General features: G+C 57.0%; 1 protein-coding gene across 1 annotated transcript in view; it reads left to right on the top strand.

Moving 5' to 3' along the window:
* Positions 1-5,993: 5,993 nt before the first annotated feature.
* Positions 5,994-20,931, top strand: part of LOC101541287 (arylsulfatase G) — a 64,793-nt gene continuing 49,855 nt past the window's right edge. Inside the window, 3 exon segments of the mRNA XM_055131053.1 lie at positions 5,994-6,605; positions 18,393-18,514; positions 18,517-18,579. Of these exon segments, the coding sequence (XP_054987028.1) occupies positions 6,388-6,605; positions 18,393-18,514; positions 18,517-18,579 (403 nt within the window). The 5' untranslated portion in view covers positions 5,994-6,387.

Below are 20,931 nucleotides of genomic sequence, written 5' to 3' on the forward strand. Positions count from 1 at the left end.
ACTGTTTTTGGCATATCAGATACGCCACGGGGAGCTTGCCAGGCTCTGCCGTGAGGGCGGGATACTCTCGGTAGCTTGCTGGGCTCTCCGAGAGGGGCGGAGGAATCAAACCTGGGTCGGCCGCATGCAAGGTAAACGCCCTACCCACTGTGCTATGGTTCCAGCCCCTTGAGAATTTTTAAAAATGAACTGAGTGGTCACAAGTTAACCTGCAGCAAAACTATAATTAATTAAAAGAAATAAAATTTATATAAATAAATAAATTTATAAAGAAATACAATTCTCTAAGGAATGTTTTTCTCACAGACCTCTTAAGAATAACCTGTCCTTGGGGCTGGAGCGATAGCACAGTGGATAGGGCGTTTGCCTTGCATGCGGCCGACCCAGGTTTGATTCCCAGCACCCCATATGGTCCCCCAGCACTGCCAGGAGTGATTCCTGAGTGCAGAGCCAGGAGGAACCCCTGAGCATCACTGGGTGTGACCCCCCCCAAAAAAAAGAATAACCTGTCCTTTTTGTTTTGTTTCTGGGCCACACCAGGCGATGCTCAGGGGTTCCTCCTGGCTCTGCACTCAGGAATTACTCCTGGCGGTGCTCAGGGGACCCTATGGGATGCCGGGGATGGAACTCGGGTCGGCCGCATGTAAGGCAAACGCCCCTCCCCGCCGTGTTATCACTTCCGCCTCTAACTTGTTCATTTGCGGCCCCACCTTCATTTTTACTTCTTTCTTGAATGAATCGGGTCACCCCGCCCCACCGAAGTCTTAGGTATCGGGTCATTCCAAAATGGATTATGGATGAATGAGGCCACTGTCGGCTCTGCGGTAAGGAGCTTTGGGAAGGAAGGCGCCCCTGGTCGGACGCCAAGGGCACGGGCCTGCCTCTGCGCGGCAGCGCAGCACGTGCTGCCCGGGCAGCTGCCTTCTGGAGAAATTCTTTCCTCTCGAAAGAGACGCCTCTGGGACTTCAGGAACAAATACACGCCGGTTGAGTCTAATTGAATTTGAAATAACTCTCCTTTTGGAAAGGGAAGAATTGGCCTTTCTGAACCGCTGATTCACTGACCCCCGCCGGCTGCCCATCACTGTTTACTTGGGCCTGCTTTCCTTTGGATTAAGAACGCATCCTTGGGATCTCTGAAGGTCGTCCGCATGGCTTGGCTGTCGTGCCAGCTGGTTGGCTTTGCTAGCTGGGCATTCTTGATTTGATTTGATTTGATTTGATTTGGGAGAGGGGGGGCTTTCGGGGTTACACCGGCAATGCTAGAGGGTTATTCCTGGCTCTGCACTCAGGAATCACTCCTAGTAGTGCTTGGGGGACCCTATGGGATGCTGGGGAATTGAACCCGGGTTGGCTGTGTGCCAGGCGGGCTGTTGGGCATTCTTTTTTTGGGTGGGGTCACACTCGGTTGATGCACAGGGGGTTACTCCTGGCTCATGCACTCAGGAATTACTCCTGGCAGTGCTCGGGGGACCCTATGGATGCTGGGAATCGAACCCGGGTCGGCCGCGTGCAAGGCAAATGCCCTACCCGCTGTGCTACCGCTCCAGCCCCTGGTGGGCATTCTTTATACACAGGGCAGGATGCATGCCTGGAGAACAGCCCCCAAGTGGGTCCATACGTTTCAAGTAGGTTCTCCTGAATTCCTTTTTCGGGTTGGCTGTTCAGTGGAGATCTGGGAACATTTTTTCAAATCTCTTCCAAGACAACTTGATGGAAAATTTGGACTTAGGCGTCCTACTTCTTGATGCATGCAATTGTTGTCATTCTCTCCACCCAGATCCCCGGATCGCCAAGAAGACACCCCCTTCCCATCACCAGCTCGTTCCTCACACTTTCTGCCCTGTTCCCTTTGAAACCCACCAGAAACCCTCCTCGAGTCTAACTGCCTCTTCTTTCTTTCTTTCTTTCTTTCTTTCTTTCTTTCTTTCTTTCTTTCTTCTTCTTTCTTTCTTTCTTCTTTCTTTCTTTCTTTCTTTCTTTCTTTCTTTTCTCTCTTTCTCTTCTTTTCTTCTTCTTTCTCTCTTTCTTTCTTTCTTTCTTTCTTTTCTCTCTTTCTCTCTTTCTTTCTTTCTTTCTTTCTTTTCTTTCTTTCTTTCTTTCTTTCTTTCTTTCTTTCTTTCTTTCTTTCTTTCTTTCTTTCTCTCTCTCTCTCTCTCTCTTTCTTCCTTCCTTCCTTCCTTCCTTCCTTCCTTCCTTCCTTCCTTTCTTTCTTTCTTTCTTTCTTTCTTTCTTTCTTTCTTTCTTTCTTTCTTTCTTTCTTTCTTTCTTTCTTTCTTTCTCTGTTTCTCTCTTTCTCTGTTTCTTTCTCTCTTTCTCTTTCTTTCTCTTTCTCTCTTTCTCTCCTTTTCTCTTTCTTTCTGGATCACACCCAGCGATGCACAGGGGTTCCTCCTGGCTCTGCACTCAGGAATTACTCCTGGCTATGCTTGGGGGACCACATGGGATGCTGGGAATTGAACCCCGGGTCGGCCACGTGCAAGGCAAACGCCCCACCTTCCCTGCTGTGCTATCGCTCCAGCCCAGCCGCATGTTTCTTGCCAATGCATTTGCTTGAACGGTTCATATTCCACACACAGAGCCATCCAGGAGCTGTTCTTTATGTCCTCCCTTTCTGTCTCTGAGCACGCCTCATGTCAGGGGCCACCCATGCTGTCCCGAGGGGCCAGCTGGCCTCTGCTCCCGGGCGCAGGGGTGTCCCACTGAGGGGAGACCGCAGCAGCTTCACCTTGATGGTCATTTAGGTGGATTACATGGGTTGGCCTCCGAGTGCTGCCACCGAAGTTTTTCCTTGGGTCCGGAATGTCTGGTGTACTCCTTACGAACCTTATACATTCAGATATTTGGTTTGGATTGGCCTGGGGCCACACCTGCCTCTGTTCTTGGGGGGCCCTGGGGTGTCAGGATTGATGGGGGCTTCCTGCGTGCAGACTGTGGGCTTTTTCCTATCTGTGTTTTCTCTGTGATTGTGAATTCTGGTGTTTCTTTAATATGTCTGGTGTGTGTGTGTGTGTGTGTGTGTGTGTGTGTGTGTGTGTGTGTGTGTGTGTGGTCACATCAGCAGTGCTCAGGGGACCTTGTGGTGCTGGGGATTGAGCCGAGGTTTCCTGCATGACTCAGCTCCTAGGCCTAGCAGTATTTTAGGAAGGATACCGTTTTATTCTGCTTTTTTTTAAATTCTGCATGTTGAGTTCCCACTTGCAATCTGCGATGGAAAAAACTTTTGTATTCAATCTGGCTTGTTGTTTCTGTATTTTCCCTTTGTTTGATTATTTTTGGGCCACCCCAGAAGTGCTCAGGGGTTGCTCCTCGTGGAGCTTTGGGGACCACAAGTGCTGCTTGGGATTGAACTAGGGCCGGCCATGGGCATGGAAGGTTCTCTACCCACTGTACTCTCCAGCCCTTTTCTTTATGACCCAATTGAGGCTCAGGTGTCCTGGTGGCCCCTTGCTGTGATTCTCATCCAACTGGTGTTTCTTTGTCAGGGCCTTGGGGGGGGGTGTTGCCCAGTGTCGTCCGTGGTGCTGGGGTTGACCCGGGTACTTGGGGGTACTCGGTCACTCCAGGGCTGCACTCCGCAAGGCTCAGGGGACTCTCTGTGGTGCCAAGGATGCACTGGACTCAGCTGCATGCAAGACATGCAGGGACCACCAAGGCCCTCCACAGTGCTCAGGGACCCCCAGGGTTAGCCCTGCGGTACGTGGCAATTGTGTGGAGTCAGGAGTCAAATCCAGGTTCCACACACACCCAGGTGGCAGCCCTGCCTCCCCGCCCGCTCCCTCCCTTAGCACTTGGGGATCATGCTTTCCCTGACAAATATCAGGAGAACCTTCAACTGGGTTCCTCGACAGTCTCCAAGTAAACTCTACTGTGGTGATTTTTTTTAAATGTAGGAGTACTGCCGTTTATTCAGCCATTGATCAGGCCGATTGAATTGGGCATGAACTCTACATTACTTTTTTTTTTTTTTTTTGCTTTTTGGGTCACACCCAGTGATGCTCAGGGGTTACTCCTGACTTTGCACTCAGGAATTACTCCTGGTGGTGCTCAGGGGACCATATGGGATGCTGGGAATTGAACTTGGGTCGGCCACGTGCAAGGCAAACGCCCTACCTGCTGTACTATTGCTCCAGCCCCCTCTACATTACTTTTTAAAATTCAGAATATTAATTTTATTTTCACGGTCACTGTCACTGTCACTGTCATCCCGCTACTCATCGATTTGTTCGAGCGGGCACCAGTAACGTCTCTCATTGAGAGACTTATTGTTACTGTTTTTGGCATATCCAATACGCACTGGTAGCTTGCCAGGCTCTGCCTCGAGCGAGCTCGATACTCTCAGAAGCTTGCCGGGCTCTCCGAGAGGGGCGGAGAAATCGAATGCGCGACGGCCATGTGAAAGGCGAACGCCCAACCGCTGTGCTATAACCAGAATTATTATTCTTTTAATCACCATGAGATAGTTACAAAGCTTTCCTGTTTGAGTCTCAGTCACACACTGATCGATCACCCAACCCTCCACCAGTGCACATCCTCCACCACCAAGGTCCCCAGTATCCCCCCCACCCCCTGCCTCTATGGCAGAGAATCTCCCTCCATAATCTCTTTTGTGTTGCTTGTTCTGAATAGCACAAGATGCCGCGTGGCTATTGGAATTCTAAAATTTTACATAATTAGGGTCTGGAGAAATCTCTGCAGTGAGCTGCTCGGCTGGAGATTCTTTTGTGTGTCTCTGGACCGTGGCCATTAAGGAGCTTAAGTAGCAGCCTGGAAGCAGTTTGTGGGCGTGACCTCCAGGGTCCCAAGGGGGACTGGCCCATCCCCTATCCCTTGAGGCCTGGAGTTACACTCTACTATGATTTTTCCCCCCCTCCAGATTAATCGCTACCGAGATCTCTGGAGGGAAATGCTGGTTTGCAGCGTGAACCGAGAGAACCGTGCCTTGGCGTGAGGGATCCCGCCCTCTCTCCCCCGCACCCGGCTCTCCCTGGGCAGGGGGTGGCCGTGGACAGGGCGTTTCTCATTTGTGCCTCTGAGACGGCCGTTGTGGGGTGGGGGTGGGCGTGAGAGGCTTCCGTGGTGGCTGCAGATCTTCGCCCTGGAACAGGGTCTGAGCACGCTCATCCCCGCAGAGAGTGAGGGCCTGGGTCGGGGGGCCAAGCCCTGGGGGTGGCGTTAGAACTTCCACAGAGCTGATTCTCTCCCCGCCCCCCCACCGAGCTGAAGAAGCCCACAGTTGACAAGGGCCTGGAACACCACTGACAGCATCATTCCTCCGGCCCCCCAAGAAAACACTCTCCTGGCGGGTTATTATTATTTTTTTAATTAAGAAAAAAACTGGGCTGGAGCGATAGCACAGCAGGTAGGGTGTTTGCCTTGCATGTGGCCAACCCAAGTTCAATTCCTCCGCCCCTCTCGGAGAGCCCGGCAAGCTACCGAGAGTGTCCCGCCTGCACGGCAGAGCCTGGCAAGCTACTCCCCGTGGTGGATTCGATATGCCAAAAACAGTCACAACAAGTCTCACCATGGAGACGTTACTGGTGCCCGCTTGAGCAAATCGATGAGCAACGGGATGACAGTGATACAGTGATACAGTGAAGAAAAAAATTACTTTGGTCATACCTGGCAGGGCTCAGGGATTACTCCTGACTCGGGGATTGTGCCTGGCAGGACTCAGAGATTCGTATGAGGTGCTGGAGATCAAACCCGGGTCGGTCCTGTGCAAGGCCAGCGATCTCTCCTGCTCCTCCCAGCAGTTCATTGTTGCAGGTCACACCCGGCAATGCACAGGGGTTCCTCCTAGCTCTGCACTCAGGAATTCCTCCTGGCGGTGCTCAGGGGACCCTATGGGATGCTGGGAATCGAACCCGGGTCAGCCGCGTGCAAGGCAAACGCCCTCCCCGCTGTGCTATGGCTCCAGCCCCCCTCCTCCCGACAGTTCTAACCGTCCCCTTGTCTTGTTTATGTTCCAGGAAGCCATCGGGGCTCGGAGACCCGGTGCGGGGCAGCTGGGGTTTCTGGCACGGCTGGCCAGGCCAGGAGTGCTGCAGATGTGAGAATCCGGGCCCAGCGCTTTGACCGGAACATAGAGGCGCCCTCCGAGGTGCTGCTGTGGACATTGAGTGTGGCCGCTGCCCGCAGCCCGCCTTCCCACGGGGCTGCAGGGGGAGGAAGAGAGACGTCGGGTGACCAGCTACCTGCGGCTCGGGCGCTGGGATTCTAGATGGCGGAGGCTCGTTCCCGGAGCCTGCCACCACCCCGGTAGCTGCCACCTCCACTGGGTCCCCGCTGCAGCCGCCGCTGCCAGACTCCCACCTTCCAAGGGCCGCACGCCAGCTGTGCCCAGCTCGTCGCTTCATTCACCAGCAGGGACCCACCCTTCCCACCATGGGCTGGCTCTCTCTGAAGATTGTGCTGGTGGGGGGCAGTTTCTTGGGGTGTCTTTACCCCCTGGTAGACTTCTGCTTCCCTGGAGACAGGAGAAGACCAGCGCCGAATTTCGTGATCATCCTGGCCGATGACCTGGGCTGGGGGGACCTGGGAGCCAACGGGGCCACGACTGGGGCCACGGCACACCTGGACCGCTTGGCCGCAGAAGGGATGAGGTGAGTCCGGGGGGCGGGGTGGGCAGCCGGCACCCCGGGGATTCCCCGCCCTCACTCTCCTGCAGGGAGCGGGCCCGGGGCAGATCTCTGGGTTTGTTTGTTCAGCCTCACCGCCAGCTGGGAACGTCGGCACACGAGGCCAGCACAGCCTCCTGCGATCGGCATGCGAAGCCCGCACAGCCTCTTGAGGTCGGCATGTGAGGCCCGCACAGCCTCCTGAGGTCGACACGCGAGGCCCGCACAGCCTCCTGTGGTCGGCATGCGAGGCCAGCACAGCCTCCTGTGGTCGGCATTCGAGGCCAGCACAGCCTCCTGCAGTCGCTCCCGTCCCTGCCCTCCCCATCCTGTCTGTCGCACTTAACTGTGCCTGTGGCAGGAGCCAGGAGGACCCAAGGCTCTGCCCGGGAAACCCTTCTTCCGGGGGCTGGAGAGAGAGAGAATAGCGGGGGAGGCCGGACGCTTGCCTTGCCTGCGGGTGACCCGGGTTTGATTCCTGAGCTCAGAGCCAGGCGTAAGAACTGAGCACTGTCAGGTGTGGCCCCGACCCCAGCCCCCCTAGAGAAATGGGCATCCTCATCCTGTGCTCAGAGGTCAGTGGCCTGGGGCAGACGGGGCCCGGGGAAGGAGGGGTGACCCAGGACAGCCTGGGGCCAGGAGCTTTGGATACCCTGGGAGTAGGGGTGGACACGTGGGGTGGGGCATCGGGGGTGAGGTGTGTGGGGGGAATGTTCAGGGCAGTGTCTGCCAAAAGCCTCTGAGAGGGGCTGGAGCGATAGCACAGCGGGGAGGGCGTTTGCGTTGCACACAGTTGACCCAGGTTCGATTCCCAGCATCCCATAGGGTCCCCCGAGCATTGCCAGGACTAATGAGTGCAGAGCCAGGAGGAACCCCTGTGCATCACCAGGTGTGACCCAAAAAGAGAGAGAGAAAGAAAGAAAGAAAGAAAGAAAGAAAGAAAGAAAGAAAGAAAGAAAGAAAGAAAGAAAGAAAGAAAGAAAGAAAGAAAGAAAGAAAGAAGAGAAAGAAAAAGGAAGTTAGGAAGGAAGGAAGGAAGGAAGGAAGGAAGGAGGAAGGAAGGTGAGAGAGAAGGAAAGAAGGGAGGAAAGAATGAAGGAGGAAGGAGAGAAGGAAGGATGAAGGAAGGAAGAAAGGAAGGAAGGAAGGAAGGAAGGAAGGAAGGAAGGAAGGAAAGAAGGAAGGAAAGAATGAAGGAGGAAGGAGAGAAGGAAGGAAGGATGAAGGAAGGAAGAAAGGAAGGAAGAAAGGAAGGAAGGAAGGAAGGAAGGAAGGAAGGAAGGAAGGAAGGAAGGAAGGAAGGAAGGAAGGTGGCGGAGGGAGGAAGGTGAGGTGAGGGAGGGAGGAAGGTGAGGTGAGGGAGGGAGGGAGGGAGGAAGGAAGGAAGGAAGGAAGGAAGGAAGGAAGGAAGGAAGGAAGGAAGGAAGGAAGGAAGGAAGGAAGGAAGGCAAGCCTCTGTGAGTGAGCAAGATGCTCCCTGGGGCTCAGGGACCCTCTGTGGGCTCATGGGGGGGTCAGGGTCCCCGGAAGCACTTAACTCCAAAGGGCCCCCTGCCCCGACACTGAAGGTGTGTGAGTTGGAAGGGACCAAACTGCTGATGCTTGTTTGGGTTCGAGCCTTCGCCCCTTCTCCCGTCTAGGACACAGGACGGGGTGGAAGGGAGCTTGCATCAGAGCTTCCGGGGGGTTCTCCTCCCGGCCCTGCTGGGTGGGGCGGTGTCCAGGCATGCTGCTTTCTCTATGCCTTGGGTGCTGCTGGCAGCCCCCGTGGCTCTGTCGTGGGGATTGTTCAGTCCTCTGACCTCATGTCGCATGAAAGAGCACCCCCAGCCATCTGGGACTTCACACCCCCAGCTCATGTTCAGCTGGGACCCCAGAGCCCCCCGTCATGTTCTTTGGGACCTCACAGAATGTGACCTTCTGGGGCTGGCACCGTAGCACAGCGGGGAGGGCGTTTGCCTTGCACGCGGCCGACCCGGGTTCGATTCCCAGCATCCTATAGGGTCCCAGCATCCCAGCATCCCATAGGGTCCCAGCATCCCATAGGGTCTTCTGAGCACTGCTAGGAGTAATTCCTGAGTACGGAGCCAGGAGTAACCCCTGTGCATTGCTGGGCTGGGTGTGACCCAAAAAGCAAAGTAAAATAAAATAAAATAAAATAGAACGGCTGAAATGATTCTCACCAGTGGAAGTAAAGCTACTGCAAAGCCCGGAAGTGCAGGGGGGTGACCAGCATCTGAGCCGACCACACGGAATGTGAGCCTTTGCAGACGGGGCCTGCCCTGCGCTGATGTCCTTAGCCGGAGATCTGAACACCCCACCCCACCCCCACTCGATTTAGTGGGGGAGTCCCAAATCTATAACCAGAGTCCTCAGAGAGGACAAGGGGCCCTGGAGATGGAGGCAAGATCGAGGGGCAAAGGCTCTACCAGCCAGGACCCCCCCCAAGCACTACTTCTCAGGAGCTTCCAGAAGGATCCGCCCCTGGCAGCATCTCCCCGAGGCTTCAGGGCCCCCCTGGCCTGCGAGAGTCTGTTTCTGCCGCCCCCCGGGGCTCACGCGGTGTCCGGCCGCCGCCCCGGGGGACAGTGACGCCGCCTCCTGCAGCTGGACTGTCCCTTCTGCTTCTGTGCTCCACGCCCGCGCTTTGCGGACGTTTCCCCTCAATCCCGCCTGACCCAGGAGCGAGTCACCAGCCTCGCACGGTGCCCGCGGAGAGTCGCCCCGGGGCTGGAGGGACGAGCGTCCAGAGGACAAGGCCCTTGCTTCGCACGCAGCCAACTTGGGTTCGGTCCCTGGCATCAATCAAACAAGAAGTCACCCCACACTTCCCCCGGGGGCACGGGGCGGGGTGGGGGGGGGGACTGATTCCGAGCAGAGGGCAGGTCCCGAGAGAGAAGCAGGTCGCCACACGCTCTCGCTTCTGTTTCGTCGTTAGCTGGAGGGAGACGAGGGGCCCAGGGGGGCGGGTGCTTCCTTCCAGGGGACGAAAGGGGCGCCCGGGGGGGGGGGGGGAGGCACAGCCGGTGAACGGCACCCTTGCCTTCCCTGCCCTCGGGGAGACGCGCCCTGTGGGACCTCGGGGACAGTGGCCGGGCCAGGCTGTGGCCCGCTGGCCCCGGGGGCCGAGGGCTCCTCACGCCTGGCTTGGCTCGAGAGCGGCTTCTGGGAGACCGTGACTCACCCTCGCGGCCAGGAGGGGCCCCTCCGCCTTACCGGCAGCTCCTCTCGAGGAGCGGCCCTGTTGGCGACGGGTTCCTGCCAAGGAGGTGGCTCACGGCAACACAGATGGGCCCAGGACAGCCGAGGAGCGTGGGGGGCTGGCGGCTGCTCCCGGAAATGCGGGGGGCGGGGGGGCGGCGGCAGCCTGGGGTGTGCCCGGGTTTTCAATGCTTACTTCCAACCTCAGCCGTGTGTGTGTGTGTGTGTGTGTGTGTGTGTGTGTGTGTGTCTGTGTCTGTGTATGTCTCTGTCTTTGTGTGTCTGTGTGTGTGTCTGTGTGTGTCTGTGTGTCTGTGTGTGTCTCTGTCTCTGTGTGTCTCTGTGTGAATATCAGTGTGTGTGTCTCTTTGTGTGTGTCTGTGAGAGCGAGGGAGAGACAGGGAGATATCTTCATCTTTGGGGGTGGGACACAATCTGCTTACATTGGCAGAGACCCTCTGTCCAAATCTGGTCACATTCACGGTGCAAACCAGGACAGCCGCCAGCCCACTGCCCCCAGTTATCCAATATCCTTCTTTTCTATGTTGTGGGGGAGGGGCCCACCCCTGGCGGTGCTCGGGGGCTTCTTCTGGCTCTGTGCTCAGGGTCGTGCCCAGCAGTGCTGCAGGACCCCCGAGGTGCTGGGGATCACGCCCACGCCTCCCGCCGTCCCGCGCTCCAGCCCTTGAAGCCGTCTCTCTCTCTCTCTGCTCCTCACGCCGCTGGAACTGCTCTCGGCGTAGCCCACGTGTGGCACTGCAGAGGTTGTGCTTGAAGCCAGAGGACTTGAGTCCTGTCCGTGTGACTCTGGATCAGGGACACGCACTTCCCTTGTTTTTTTTTTCTTTTTGGGTCACACCCAGCGATGCTCAGGGGTTACTCCTGGCTCTGCACTCAGGAATTCCTCCTGGCAGTGCTCGGGGGACCCTATGGGATGCGATGCTGGGAATAGAACCTGGGTCGGCCGCGTGCAAGGCAAACGCCCTCCCCGCTGTACTGTTGCTCCGGCCTCACTCTGCGCCTCGCCCTTTTCCTCTAAGTCAGGGGGAACCTCCCCCCTTGGACGGCACGTGTGTTTCACCCACTCCTCCGAGTTCCCCAGGAATGCAGGACCCGGGACAGGCGTATGTTTGCGAGGGGCTCTCAGGTCACACCCGTTTGAGTGTGAGGTGCCAACCCCGCTGGCTGACAGGCTCCAGGGACAAGTGACAGAGGAGCAGGAAGGAATCCCTGTGCTCCCTCGGCAGACCCTTCTTGAACCAAATACGGCAGCTGCCACCTACCTCGTGCTGCCGTGGGCCTGTCAGCTACCAGCCCTGGGAATTACCCTGTCTAATGCCTGTCACCGCAAGCTGTTTCCCTTCCTTCCCAGATAAGGAAATCTAGGTCAAGGACCTCACCGGGATGGGGTGGGGGGAGGAGAGAGAGAGAGAGAGAGGAGAGAGAGAGAGAGAGAGAGAGAGAGAGGAGGGAGAGAGAGAGACAGAGAGAAGAGAGACAGAGAGAGAGAGGAGGGAGAGAGACAGAGAGAGAGGAGGGAGAGAGAGACAGAGAGAGGAGGGAGAGAGACAGAGACAGAGAGCGAGAGTAGGGAGAGAGAGAGACAGAGAGGAGAGAGAGACAGAGAGAGACAGAGAGACAGAGAGGAGAGACAGAGAGGAGAGAGAGAGAGGAGGAAGAGAGACAGAGAGAGACAGAGAGGAGGGAGAGAGAGACAGAGAGAGGTAGAGAGACACATAGAGGAGAGAGAGAGAGGAGAGAGAGAGGGAGGGAGAGAGACAGAGAGAGAAGGGAGAGAGAGACAGAGAGAGAGGCAGAGAGACACAGAGAGGAGAGAGACAGAGAGGAGAGAGAGAGGGAGGTACTTGGTGAGGGGCCAACAGTCATGCTTCCTTCTGGAGCGTGAGGTGCCCCCGCCGGCCCCGCCAGCTTTGCCAAGGAGGCCGCGGAGGGCAGAGGTCAGCCTCTGAGCGTTTGTCCTCCCGGGCCGGACAAAGGCCCTCTGTGCCGACCAGGTGTAAGGGGCAACCTGAGTAATGCGGTCTGGATGCCACTCAGTGCCAAGGCTGACGTAACTCCTGCAGGAAGGGGGCGTCGGCACTTCCTCTCCCTCTCTCCCCCGCAGCTTTCAGCCGCACCCCTCATCTCCCCCACCTCTCCCGCCCTGTTCCCGCCTGCCCTGCGTCTCCTCTCCTGCCCTGCTCCCTGGGCGCCTCTGACCCTCCCACCCCACGCCCCTGGCCCGAGGCTTCCCCACGGCCCGCCTGTTCTCCCCACAGGGCGAGGCGGGCCCCCTGCAGGACCACCCTCGCCGGGGAGGCCTAAGGGCCAGACCGCAGCCGGCCCAGGGCACGGTGCTTCTGGATGCGCCTGTCCTTGAAGCTCGAGGACTCTAGGATCCCTCCACGGAAGGCCAGCAGCGTGTGGCTCGCCACCACTGGGGACGTGGAACCAGCCCGCCTGCTGTCACTGGCCAGCTCTGGGTCACCGGGATTTCCCCCCTTCACTTTTTTTTTGGGGGGGTGTCACTCCTTTTGGTCCTCAGGGGTTGACATGGTGCTGAAATGCACCCCAGGGCTCCAAAGCGGAGAGCATGTGCTCTAGCCCTCGTTTGGACCTTCTTCCGGGCCCGGATGAGCGCCCTCCAATTTTGTCAGGCCTCAGTTTGTTCATCTCCGAAATGGGAACCCCCTGGGGCCAGAGCTATAGCTAAGGGAGGGCGTTTGCCTTGCACGAGGTGGAGCTGGATTTTTTTTTTTCTTTTTGGGTCACACCCGGCGATGCACAGGGGTCACTCCTGGCTCATGCACTCAGGAATCACCCCTGGCGGTGCTCAGGGGACCATATGGGATGCTGGGATTCGAACCCGGGTTGGCCGAGTGCAAGGCAAACGCCCTACCCACTGTGCTATCACTCCAGCCCCCGTGGAGCTGGATTTGATCTCCGGCATCCCATATGGCCCCCGTGAGCACCGCCAGGAGTCATTCCTGAGTGGTGCAGAGCCTGGAGGAACCCCTGAGCATTGCCAAGTGTGACCCAACAATGCAAAATACTTGGGGGCTGGAGTGATAGCACAGCGGGTAGGACATTCACCTTGCAAATGGCCAAGCTGGGTTCAATTCCCAGCATCCCATATGGTCCCCTGAGCACTGCACAGGAGTAATTCCTGGCCAGGAGTGCAAAGGCCAGTGCAGGGGTGTGCAGACGGTTCTGCTCTGCCCAGGGATGTAGAAGTGGACAAAGGGTCCCGCCCAGGGGATCCCTGAGGCGCCCTGGAATGCTTCAAAGGTCCTGGGCTCCCAGGAAACTCAGCGGTCAGAAACCTTTTCTTTCTTTCTTTCTTTCTTTCTTTCTTTCTTTCTTTCTTTCTTTCTTTCTTTCTTTCTTTCTTTCTTTCTTTCTTTCTTTCTTTCTTTCTTTCTTTCTTTCTTTCTTTCTTTCTTTCTTTCTTTTCTTTCTTTCTTTCTTTCTTTCTTTCTTTCTTTCTCACACCCAACAATGCACAGGGTTACTCCTGGCCTTGCACTCAGGAATCACTCCTGGTGATGCTGGGGGGACCCTATGGGATACCGGGGATCGAACCCGGGCCAGCCATGTGCAAGGCAAACGCCCTCCCCGCTGTGCTGCCACTCCAGCGGGGTCAGAAGCCTTTTATTCCTGCAAAAAGCCTCAGCAGAGCATGCCCGGGTTGCTGGGGCACGTATGGGCCGACACGCGCAGCAAGTTGGCTCCGGGCTGCTCTCTGAGCCCCGTGGCTCGCCGGGGAGGGTGTATGGGTGATCTCCACCCCCAGCAGGCAGGCGCGGAGCAGCCGGCCCATTCACAGGAGGCGCGGGGAAAGCGCCGAGCGAGCGGCTCCGGTTTCTCTCACACGAACTGGAAAAGGCCAGTCCCCCCGCCAAGCCCCGAGTTTATGAATGGAGGGTCTGGGAGCCCGCTCCTCCGGGAAGGGGGCGGAGGTGCAGGCTTGGCATGTGGGAGCCCTGGGTGCGATTCCTGACCCCAAACGGTGCCAAACACAGCCGAGACTGCCCCCCCTCCACCTCCTCCCACCTCCTCCCCCCCAAATTATGAATGGAACAAAGAGCGTTTTTATTCCGGTCACATAGCAATTTAGAGACCGGCCACAATAGACCTCACCCTCTATTTAAAATTCTTTATAAACGGAGGCTGGATCCGCTTAATTCCACAATGTTATGTGTCTCCAGGGCTCGCGGGGCCCCTGAGCACCCGTGATTTATGCGAGGGCAGCTGGCTTTGCTCTCTGTCTGGCTGCGTCTTAATTTGCGCTGATTTTCCTGGTAACAGGCGGCTGTAATGTCTGGCTCCGCGTCCCCAGCTTGGCTTCATAATATATCCTCCGCCTTTAATTAGGACCCCTGTTGGCGAGCCGGGCCCCAGCCTGCCCAGCTCGACTTGGTGTTGGGGTGCGGGGGGGTGTGGGGGGGAAGAAAAAAGCAAAAGCAGCTTTCCAAAGAGCAAGATCATTTGATTGCTTGTTAATTAGGGTCCGCCAAAGGGAGACGGGGGCTGTGAGAGGGGGAAAGGGTGACCCATAGTTCAGTTCATCTGTGTGGGGTGCTTGTTCTTAGGGGTGCTTGTTCTTAATTATGGGTGCGTGCATGTGTGTGTGTGTGTGTGTGTGTGTGTGTGTGTGTGTGTGTGTGTGTGTGTGTGTTGGGGGGGGGGTCTGGTGGAGGCCGGTGTACAGTCAGGTCTTGCCAAAAACTTGGAATGAAAGGAAATTAGATTGTTCCTGAGAGTTAAGCTCTGAACTTGAACACACAGTGGGGGAGGAATTGAGCCCAGAAAACACCCGCTTAAGTGATTATGTGAAAAATGGACTCACGTGTTTGTTGGTTTTTTTCCCCTACTTCTTCCAAGCAAACAAGCTGGGCTCCTCCAAGTCTCATTTAATTCGTTCAGCAGATTCTGGGAGCTCGGCCGGGGCTGCAACTCTTTTTTTTTTTTTTTTTTAACTTTTTTATGGACTCACTGTGAGATAGACCCTTACAAAGCTGTTCATGATTGGATCTCAGTCAGACAGTGTCCCAACACCCATCCCTCCACCAGGGTACATTTCCCAGCACCTGTAGGGAGCCACTTTACAAGCCTGGCTCTTATCTCCTAAGTAAAACAGAGCCTGGCTCTTACCTTCTGATCAAGCAGAGGCTTGCTTAAATTCCCTGTAACAGGGTTGCCACCACTGATCTTACTGATCTTATCGTTTCGCCATGTGTTTCTCACTAGCCGATGCCCATGCCTGATCTGCATTTTACTACTGTTTGTATGGGGGTCCCGGCACGCATAGCATACCACCTCCTCCCAGCAGAGAGGTATAAATACTGTAACTGCCAGGAGAATAAACGCTCTCTCTCTCTCTCTCTCTCTCTCTCTCTCTCTCTCTCTCTCTCTCTCTCTCTCTCTCTCTCTCTCTCTTCCCCTTTCTTGCTGCTTTCTGGCTCTGCATCTGTTCATTTGGCTGCGTCCCCTCCTCAGCCCCACGAAGGGTCCTCTCTGCTGGACAGGACGGGACCCCCACAAGCACCAGTGTCCCCAGGTTCCCTCCTGTCGTCCCTCCCTACCCCTCAGCCTGCCTCTATGGCAGGTGCTTTTCTTATCTCTCTCGCTCTCTCTCTCTCGCTCTCTTGCTCTCTCTCTCCTGCTGGCAGTGTGGTTTGCAATATTGATACTGAACAGTTATCAAGAGAATCCCTGACCTGTTCCTTAACACTCAGATCTTGTCCAGCGTGATTATTCCCAGCTGTCATTGTCATCCTGGTCTCTGCTCCACTGGGGCTGCAACTCTTTTTTTTTGTTTTTTTTTTTTTCTTTTTGGATCACACAAGGTAATGCACAGGGGTTACTCCTGGCTCTGCACTCAGGAATTACTCCTGGCGGTGCTCAGGGGACCATATGGGATGCTGGGAATCGAACCCGGGTCGGCTGCGTGCAAAGCAAACGCCCTCCCCGCTGTGCTATTGCTCCAGCCCGGGGGGCTGCAACTCTTACACCCCGCGTCACGGGTTAGAGAAGCGCAGGCCGGGAAGGGACACAGAAGCCACGTCGCCCACCGGCCACAGCAGGGACGATGGGCTTCGTGCAGTCAAAGAGAAACCTCCCTCGCACGCGAGGGTCCTTGGAGACCAGCTGGGGAGCCTGGGAGGTGAGCCAGGGGTGGAGGGGCTGGCCTCATGTGCCACCAGACCCCTGCCACCTCGAGCACTGCACAGTCATATCACGCAGGCCCGGCTTTGTGGGCGTGAGGCATGTGTGGGCACGTCAGCCCGTCGGTGTCATGCTCAGCTGCCACCGTCTTGACATGCTGAGTCACTCGTGGTCAGCTTCACCCCCAGCCCACCCCCAGCCCACCCCCCGTCCCCCCACCGCCTCCTCTTTCTTTGTTGTTTTTTTTTTTTAACATGACTTCAGAGATTTATTTGGAGTAAATTCCAAATTCTGGAATAAAGTCTTAACAAAAACAAACTATTCATACTTTATTTTTTAGTTCCTGTTGGATATTGATTTTTTTTCAGAAAAGATTTTATTTTTTTTGAACTTTTGTGTTTGCATTTCACTCATACAGTGATCGTTTACCCATCCCTCCACCAGAGCCCATTCACCTCCACCAATGTTCCCAGTATCCCTCTCACTACCCCACCCCATCCCCCACCACTCCACCCTGCCTCTGCGGCAGGGCATTCCCTCTTGTTCTCTCTCCTGTTGGGTGTTGTAGTTTGCAATAGAGGTACTGAGTGGCCATCATGTTTGGTCTATAGTCTACTTTCAGCTCGCATCTACCAACCCGAATGGGTCCTCCCGACATCCTCTCCTTGGTGTTCCCTTCTCTATCTCAGCTGCCCCCAGCGTGTGAGGCCAGTTTCCAAGCTGTGGGGCAGACCTCCTGGTCCTTATCTCTACTACTCTTGGGTGTTAGTCTCCCACTTTTCTTTTGTCCTGGGTCCTGCACCTTGTGCAGCTGCATCTGCCATGGCGGATAAAGAGTAAAGAGACCATCAACACACCAGCCCCACTCAGACCGACAAATTCAAACCAGGAGGCATCCCGGGGCGAGAGGAGCTCATGGCGTCATGTGGGAGAAGTGCCCGGATGGCAGAGGGTGCCCGGATGACAGGGGGTGCCCGGATGACAGGAAGTGTTTCCTGGGCATCGGTCATGAGAGTCATGGGGTTTGTTGAAAGGGGATAGTTAGGAGGCATGTGAACTCGGAGGGGCCTTCGGCTTTGACTTCAGGAGGAGAACAGAAAAGGCTGTGTGGAAAGGAGCGTCTTGGGTGAAAGTGTGAGAGCAACGAGCTAGGACTTGGACTTGGAGTTGTGTGTGTGTGTGTGTGTGTGTGTGTGTGTGTGTGTGTTGGTGGCAGGGGATGACCATGCCAGGTGGTACTCAGGGCTTACTCCTGACTCTGCTCTCAGCGATCACTCTGCTAGGTGGACCATAGGGGGTGCCGGGGATTAAAATGGGGTTTGCGGTTGGCTGCAAGCCCAGCAAACGCCCTCCCTGCTGAGCTACCGCTCGGGCCCCTCACCTGAATTCTAAGGATGTGCGTTGCCGGGGTCCTGAGCTTCAGCCCCCGTGTCTATAGTGAGGGAGAAAACCTGTGTCTGGGGGTTTTCCAGGCGCCCTGAAATGGGGGGATGGAAGGCCCAGGCCCCCAGCGGGCTGAAGTGAGGGAGTGTGGGGAGGAGTGGACACGGTGCAGGCGACCCCTCGCTCCCTGGGGCTCCTGGGAGACCCTACCCAGCCGGCAGTGGGGGCAGGACTCCCTCCTGGCCTGTCCCAGCCCTGTCCCATGAAGGCGTCCAGCTGTCCTGGAGCATGTGGCTCCCGGGCCGGTGACGCTGGAGAAGGAACGCTGAGATCTAGTGGGACTTGGTGCCCCCCCCCACCCAGTGATACCTCCTGGTGTGGCTTTGAAAAATGGTGGCCGGGACGAGCCCGGGTCAGCACTCTGAGGGCCCAGGCCAGTAGCTGGATTCTTTTTCTTTCTTCCTTTTTTCCATCTGTTTGGGTCATACCTGGCAGTGCTCAGGGCTTACTCCTGGCTCTGCACTCAGGGAGTTACTCCTGGCGGTGCTCGGGGGATCATACGGGGTGCTGGGACCGCTGTGCTATAGCCCCAGCCCCAGTGACAGAGGAACTTTAACGAGGAGGTGAATCCAAACCAAGGGCTCTTGGGATTCAGGATGCTGAGCGTGGGGGCTAGGAGAAGGAACTCGAGGGGCTGGAACATATGACCTGCAGGTGGGAGCCCTGGGTTCGATCCCCAGTACCTCCCGGTCCCCTGAGCACTGTTCTAGGAGCAGCTTCCAGCCCCTCCGGCTGTGGCCCCCCAAGCCCAACATATACAGACACATAGACATGTAGATCGATACGTAGGTCAGCGGTGTGACCTTGGGTGAATGACAGTGCCCTCAGACCGTCCCGTTTCTTCCTGTCCCTGGGGTCATTTTTTCTTTATTCCCTGTTCACGCCTTTCCTCGCCCCGGAGTGGACGTTGGTGGTCCGCTCGGGGCCTGGGGGTCCCCATCGCTCTCCTTTCTCCCGCAGGTTCGTGGACTTCCACGCAGCCGCCTCCACCTGCTCCCCGTCCCGCGCCTCCCTGCTCACGGGCCGCCTGGGCCTGCGCAACGGAGTCACGCACAACTTCGCCGTCACCTCGGCGGGGGGCCTTCGCTCAACGAGACCACGCTGGCCGAGGTGCTGCGGGGGGCTGGCTACGTCACCGGCATGATCGGTAACACACGGGCCCCCGCCATCTGGATCTGCACGCCGTCCCTGCCTCGCCCCGGCCGGTCCCTCGCGCCCCCAGCCCGGGCCCACGTCTCCCCGACGTGGGCCCCCATCCTCGGGGCTTGAACCCCCGTCTCCTCGAGCCTGTCCCCCGCCTCCCGCTGTGTCTGGTCTTGTCTGTGTGGTGTGCACACAGTCCCAATGCGCTGCCACAGCTACTCCCTCGCTTGCTTTTTCCCCTTCCCTCCCCTCCCTCCGCTGTTTAGGCCACACCCGGCGATGCTCGGGGCTGACTCCTGACTCTGCACTCAGGAACGACTCCTGGCGGTGCTCGGGGCTGACTCCTGACTCTGCACTCAGGAACGACTCCTGGCAGTGCTCCGGGGAAGGGGGGGACCCCAGGGGATGCTGGGGCTCGAAGCCGACGATGGTTGGCCGTGTGCAAAGCAAACGCCCTCCCCGCTGTGCTGTGGTTCAGGCCCCTCGCTCGCTCGTTTCTTTCTGGGCAGCCTCAGAAGGGTCCCAGCTCGCAGGGGGTGGCACAGCCCCGGGGCCCTCGCCAGTGTCTGGGGCCATTTCCTCGATGGTCACCAATGACAGGCTCACCTTCATGGGCGCGGCCCCTGCCTACTCTGCGGGGGTTTGTGACGGCGGGGCTGGTGCTTGCCCCCGGGTGCTGAGTACCGCCTTCAGCCCTGCCCGCTGAAGTCTGGGCCAAAGAGGGAGAGGAGAAGGGACGCGGACTCTTCCTCGGACCCTGTGCTCGGACTTCCAGTTGCTGGGCCGGTTTACCTGGGCGCCATGTGGGAAACAGAAATGGGCACAGGAGTCCAGCGGCCGACACAGACCTGGTCACTGAAACTCCGGACAGGCTCTCTCTCTCTCTCTCTCTCTCTCTCTCTCTCTCTCTCTCACCCCTCTCTCCCTCCTTTCTCTCTCTCCCTTTTCTCCCCCCTCTTTCTTCCTCTCTTCTCCCTCTCTCTCTCTCTCGCCCCTCTTTCCCTCCTTTTTCTCTCTCCCTTTTCTCACCCCTCTCTCTCCCTCTCTTCTCTCTCTCCCTCTCCTCCCTCTCTCTCTCCCTCCTTTCTCTCCCTCCCTTTTCTCCCTCTCTCCCTCTTCCTCTCTCTCCTTTCTCTCTCCCACTCCCTCCTTCTTTCTCTCTTTCCCTCTCATCCTCTTTCTCACCCCCTCTCCCTCTTTCCCTTTTTCTCTTCCTCTTTCTCCTTTCTCGCTCCCTCTTTCTTTCCCTCCCTCTCTCTCCCTCCCTCCCTCTCACTTTCTCTCTCTCTTGCCCCCTCTCTCTCCCTCCTTTCTCTCTCTCCCTCTTTCTCTCCCTCTCTTTCCCTCTCCCTTCTTTCTCTCTTTCCCTCTCTCTCTTCCTCTCTCTCGCCCCTCTCCCTCCTTCTTTCTCTCCCTCCCTCTTTCCCTTTTTATCTTCCTCTCCCTCCTTTCTCTCTCTCCCTCTTTCTCTCTCCCTCTCTTTCCCTCTCCCTCCTTCTTTCTTTCTCTTTCCCTCTCTCTCTTTCCCTCTCCCTCCTTCTTTCTCTCTCTTTCCCTCTCTCTCGCCCCCTCTCCCTCCTTCTTTCTCTCTCTCCCTCCCTCTTTCCCTTTTTATCTTTCTCTCCCTCCTTTCTCTCTCCCTCTCTCTTTCCATTTTTATCTTCCTCTCCCTCCTCCCTTCTCTCTCCCTCTTTCTTTCCCTCTCTCCCTCTCTCCCTCTCTCTCTCCACACTTGGCTGTCCTCAGGGTTTACTCCTGTCCCAGTGCTCAGTGCTCACCCCTGCTAGTGTCCAGGGAACCAGATGTGGTTCTGGATACCAAACCCGGGTCGTCTGTGTGCCAGGCAAGTGTCTTCCCGCGGTGCTATCCCTCGGACCCCCACACCGAGTTCTCTTGGGGGAGGAAGTGGGGGCCTTGGTGCAGCCTTGGTCACAATTTTACGTGTGCCCCTCTGCTGTGTGGCGGGCACCAGGCTCAGCACTGGCCACCCAGCAGAGAAGACCGAGCTTCTGGCCGGCGGGGGCGGGGCACGAGGGGGCTGGTTCAACATTGGCCCCACCTGAAATGGGTGGAACCTGGCTCTGCACCCGGCCACGAGGCCCAGCTCTGCTCCATGGCTTCTCACTGGCCTCCCTCCAGGGGACACATGCAGGGTGCATGCATGCGTGTGTGTGTGTGTGTGTGTGTGTGTGTGTGTGTGTGTGTCCGTCCAAGAGCTGAGTCCAGTGGGCTCCCTGCCACCCTGCCCCCTGGGACCAGCGGCCAGGGAGGGCGGCGAGGGTCTCCGTGGAGCTGTTTCCTGTACCCCAGCAGCCCTAATCACCCGTTGGAGACCCCACCTTTGGGCTGCAGTGGT

This window comes from Sorex araneus, chromosome 3 (genome assembly GCF_027595985.1).
Source record: "Sorex araneus isolate mSorAra2 chromosome 3, mSorAra2.pri, whole genome shotgun sequence".
Classification (NCBI taxonomy): Eukaryota; Metazoa; Chordata; class Mammalia; order Eulipotyphla; family Soricidae; genus Sorex; species Sorex araneus.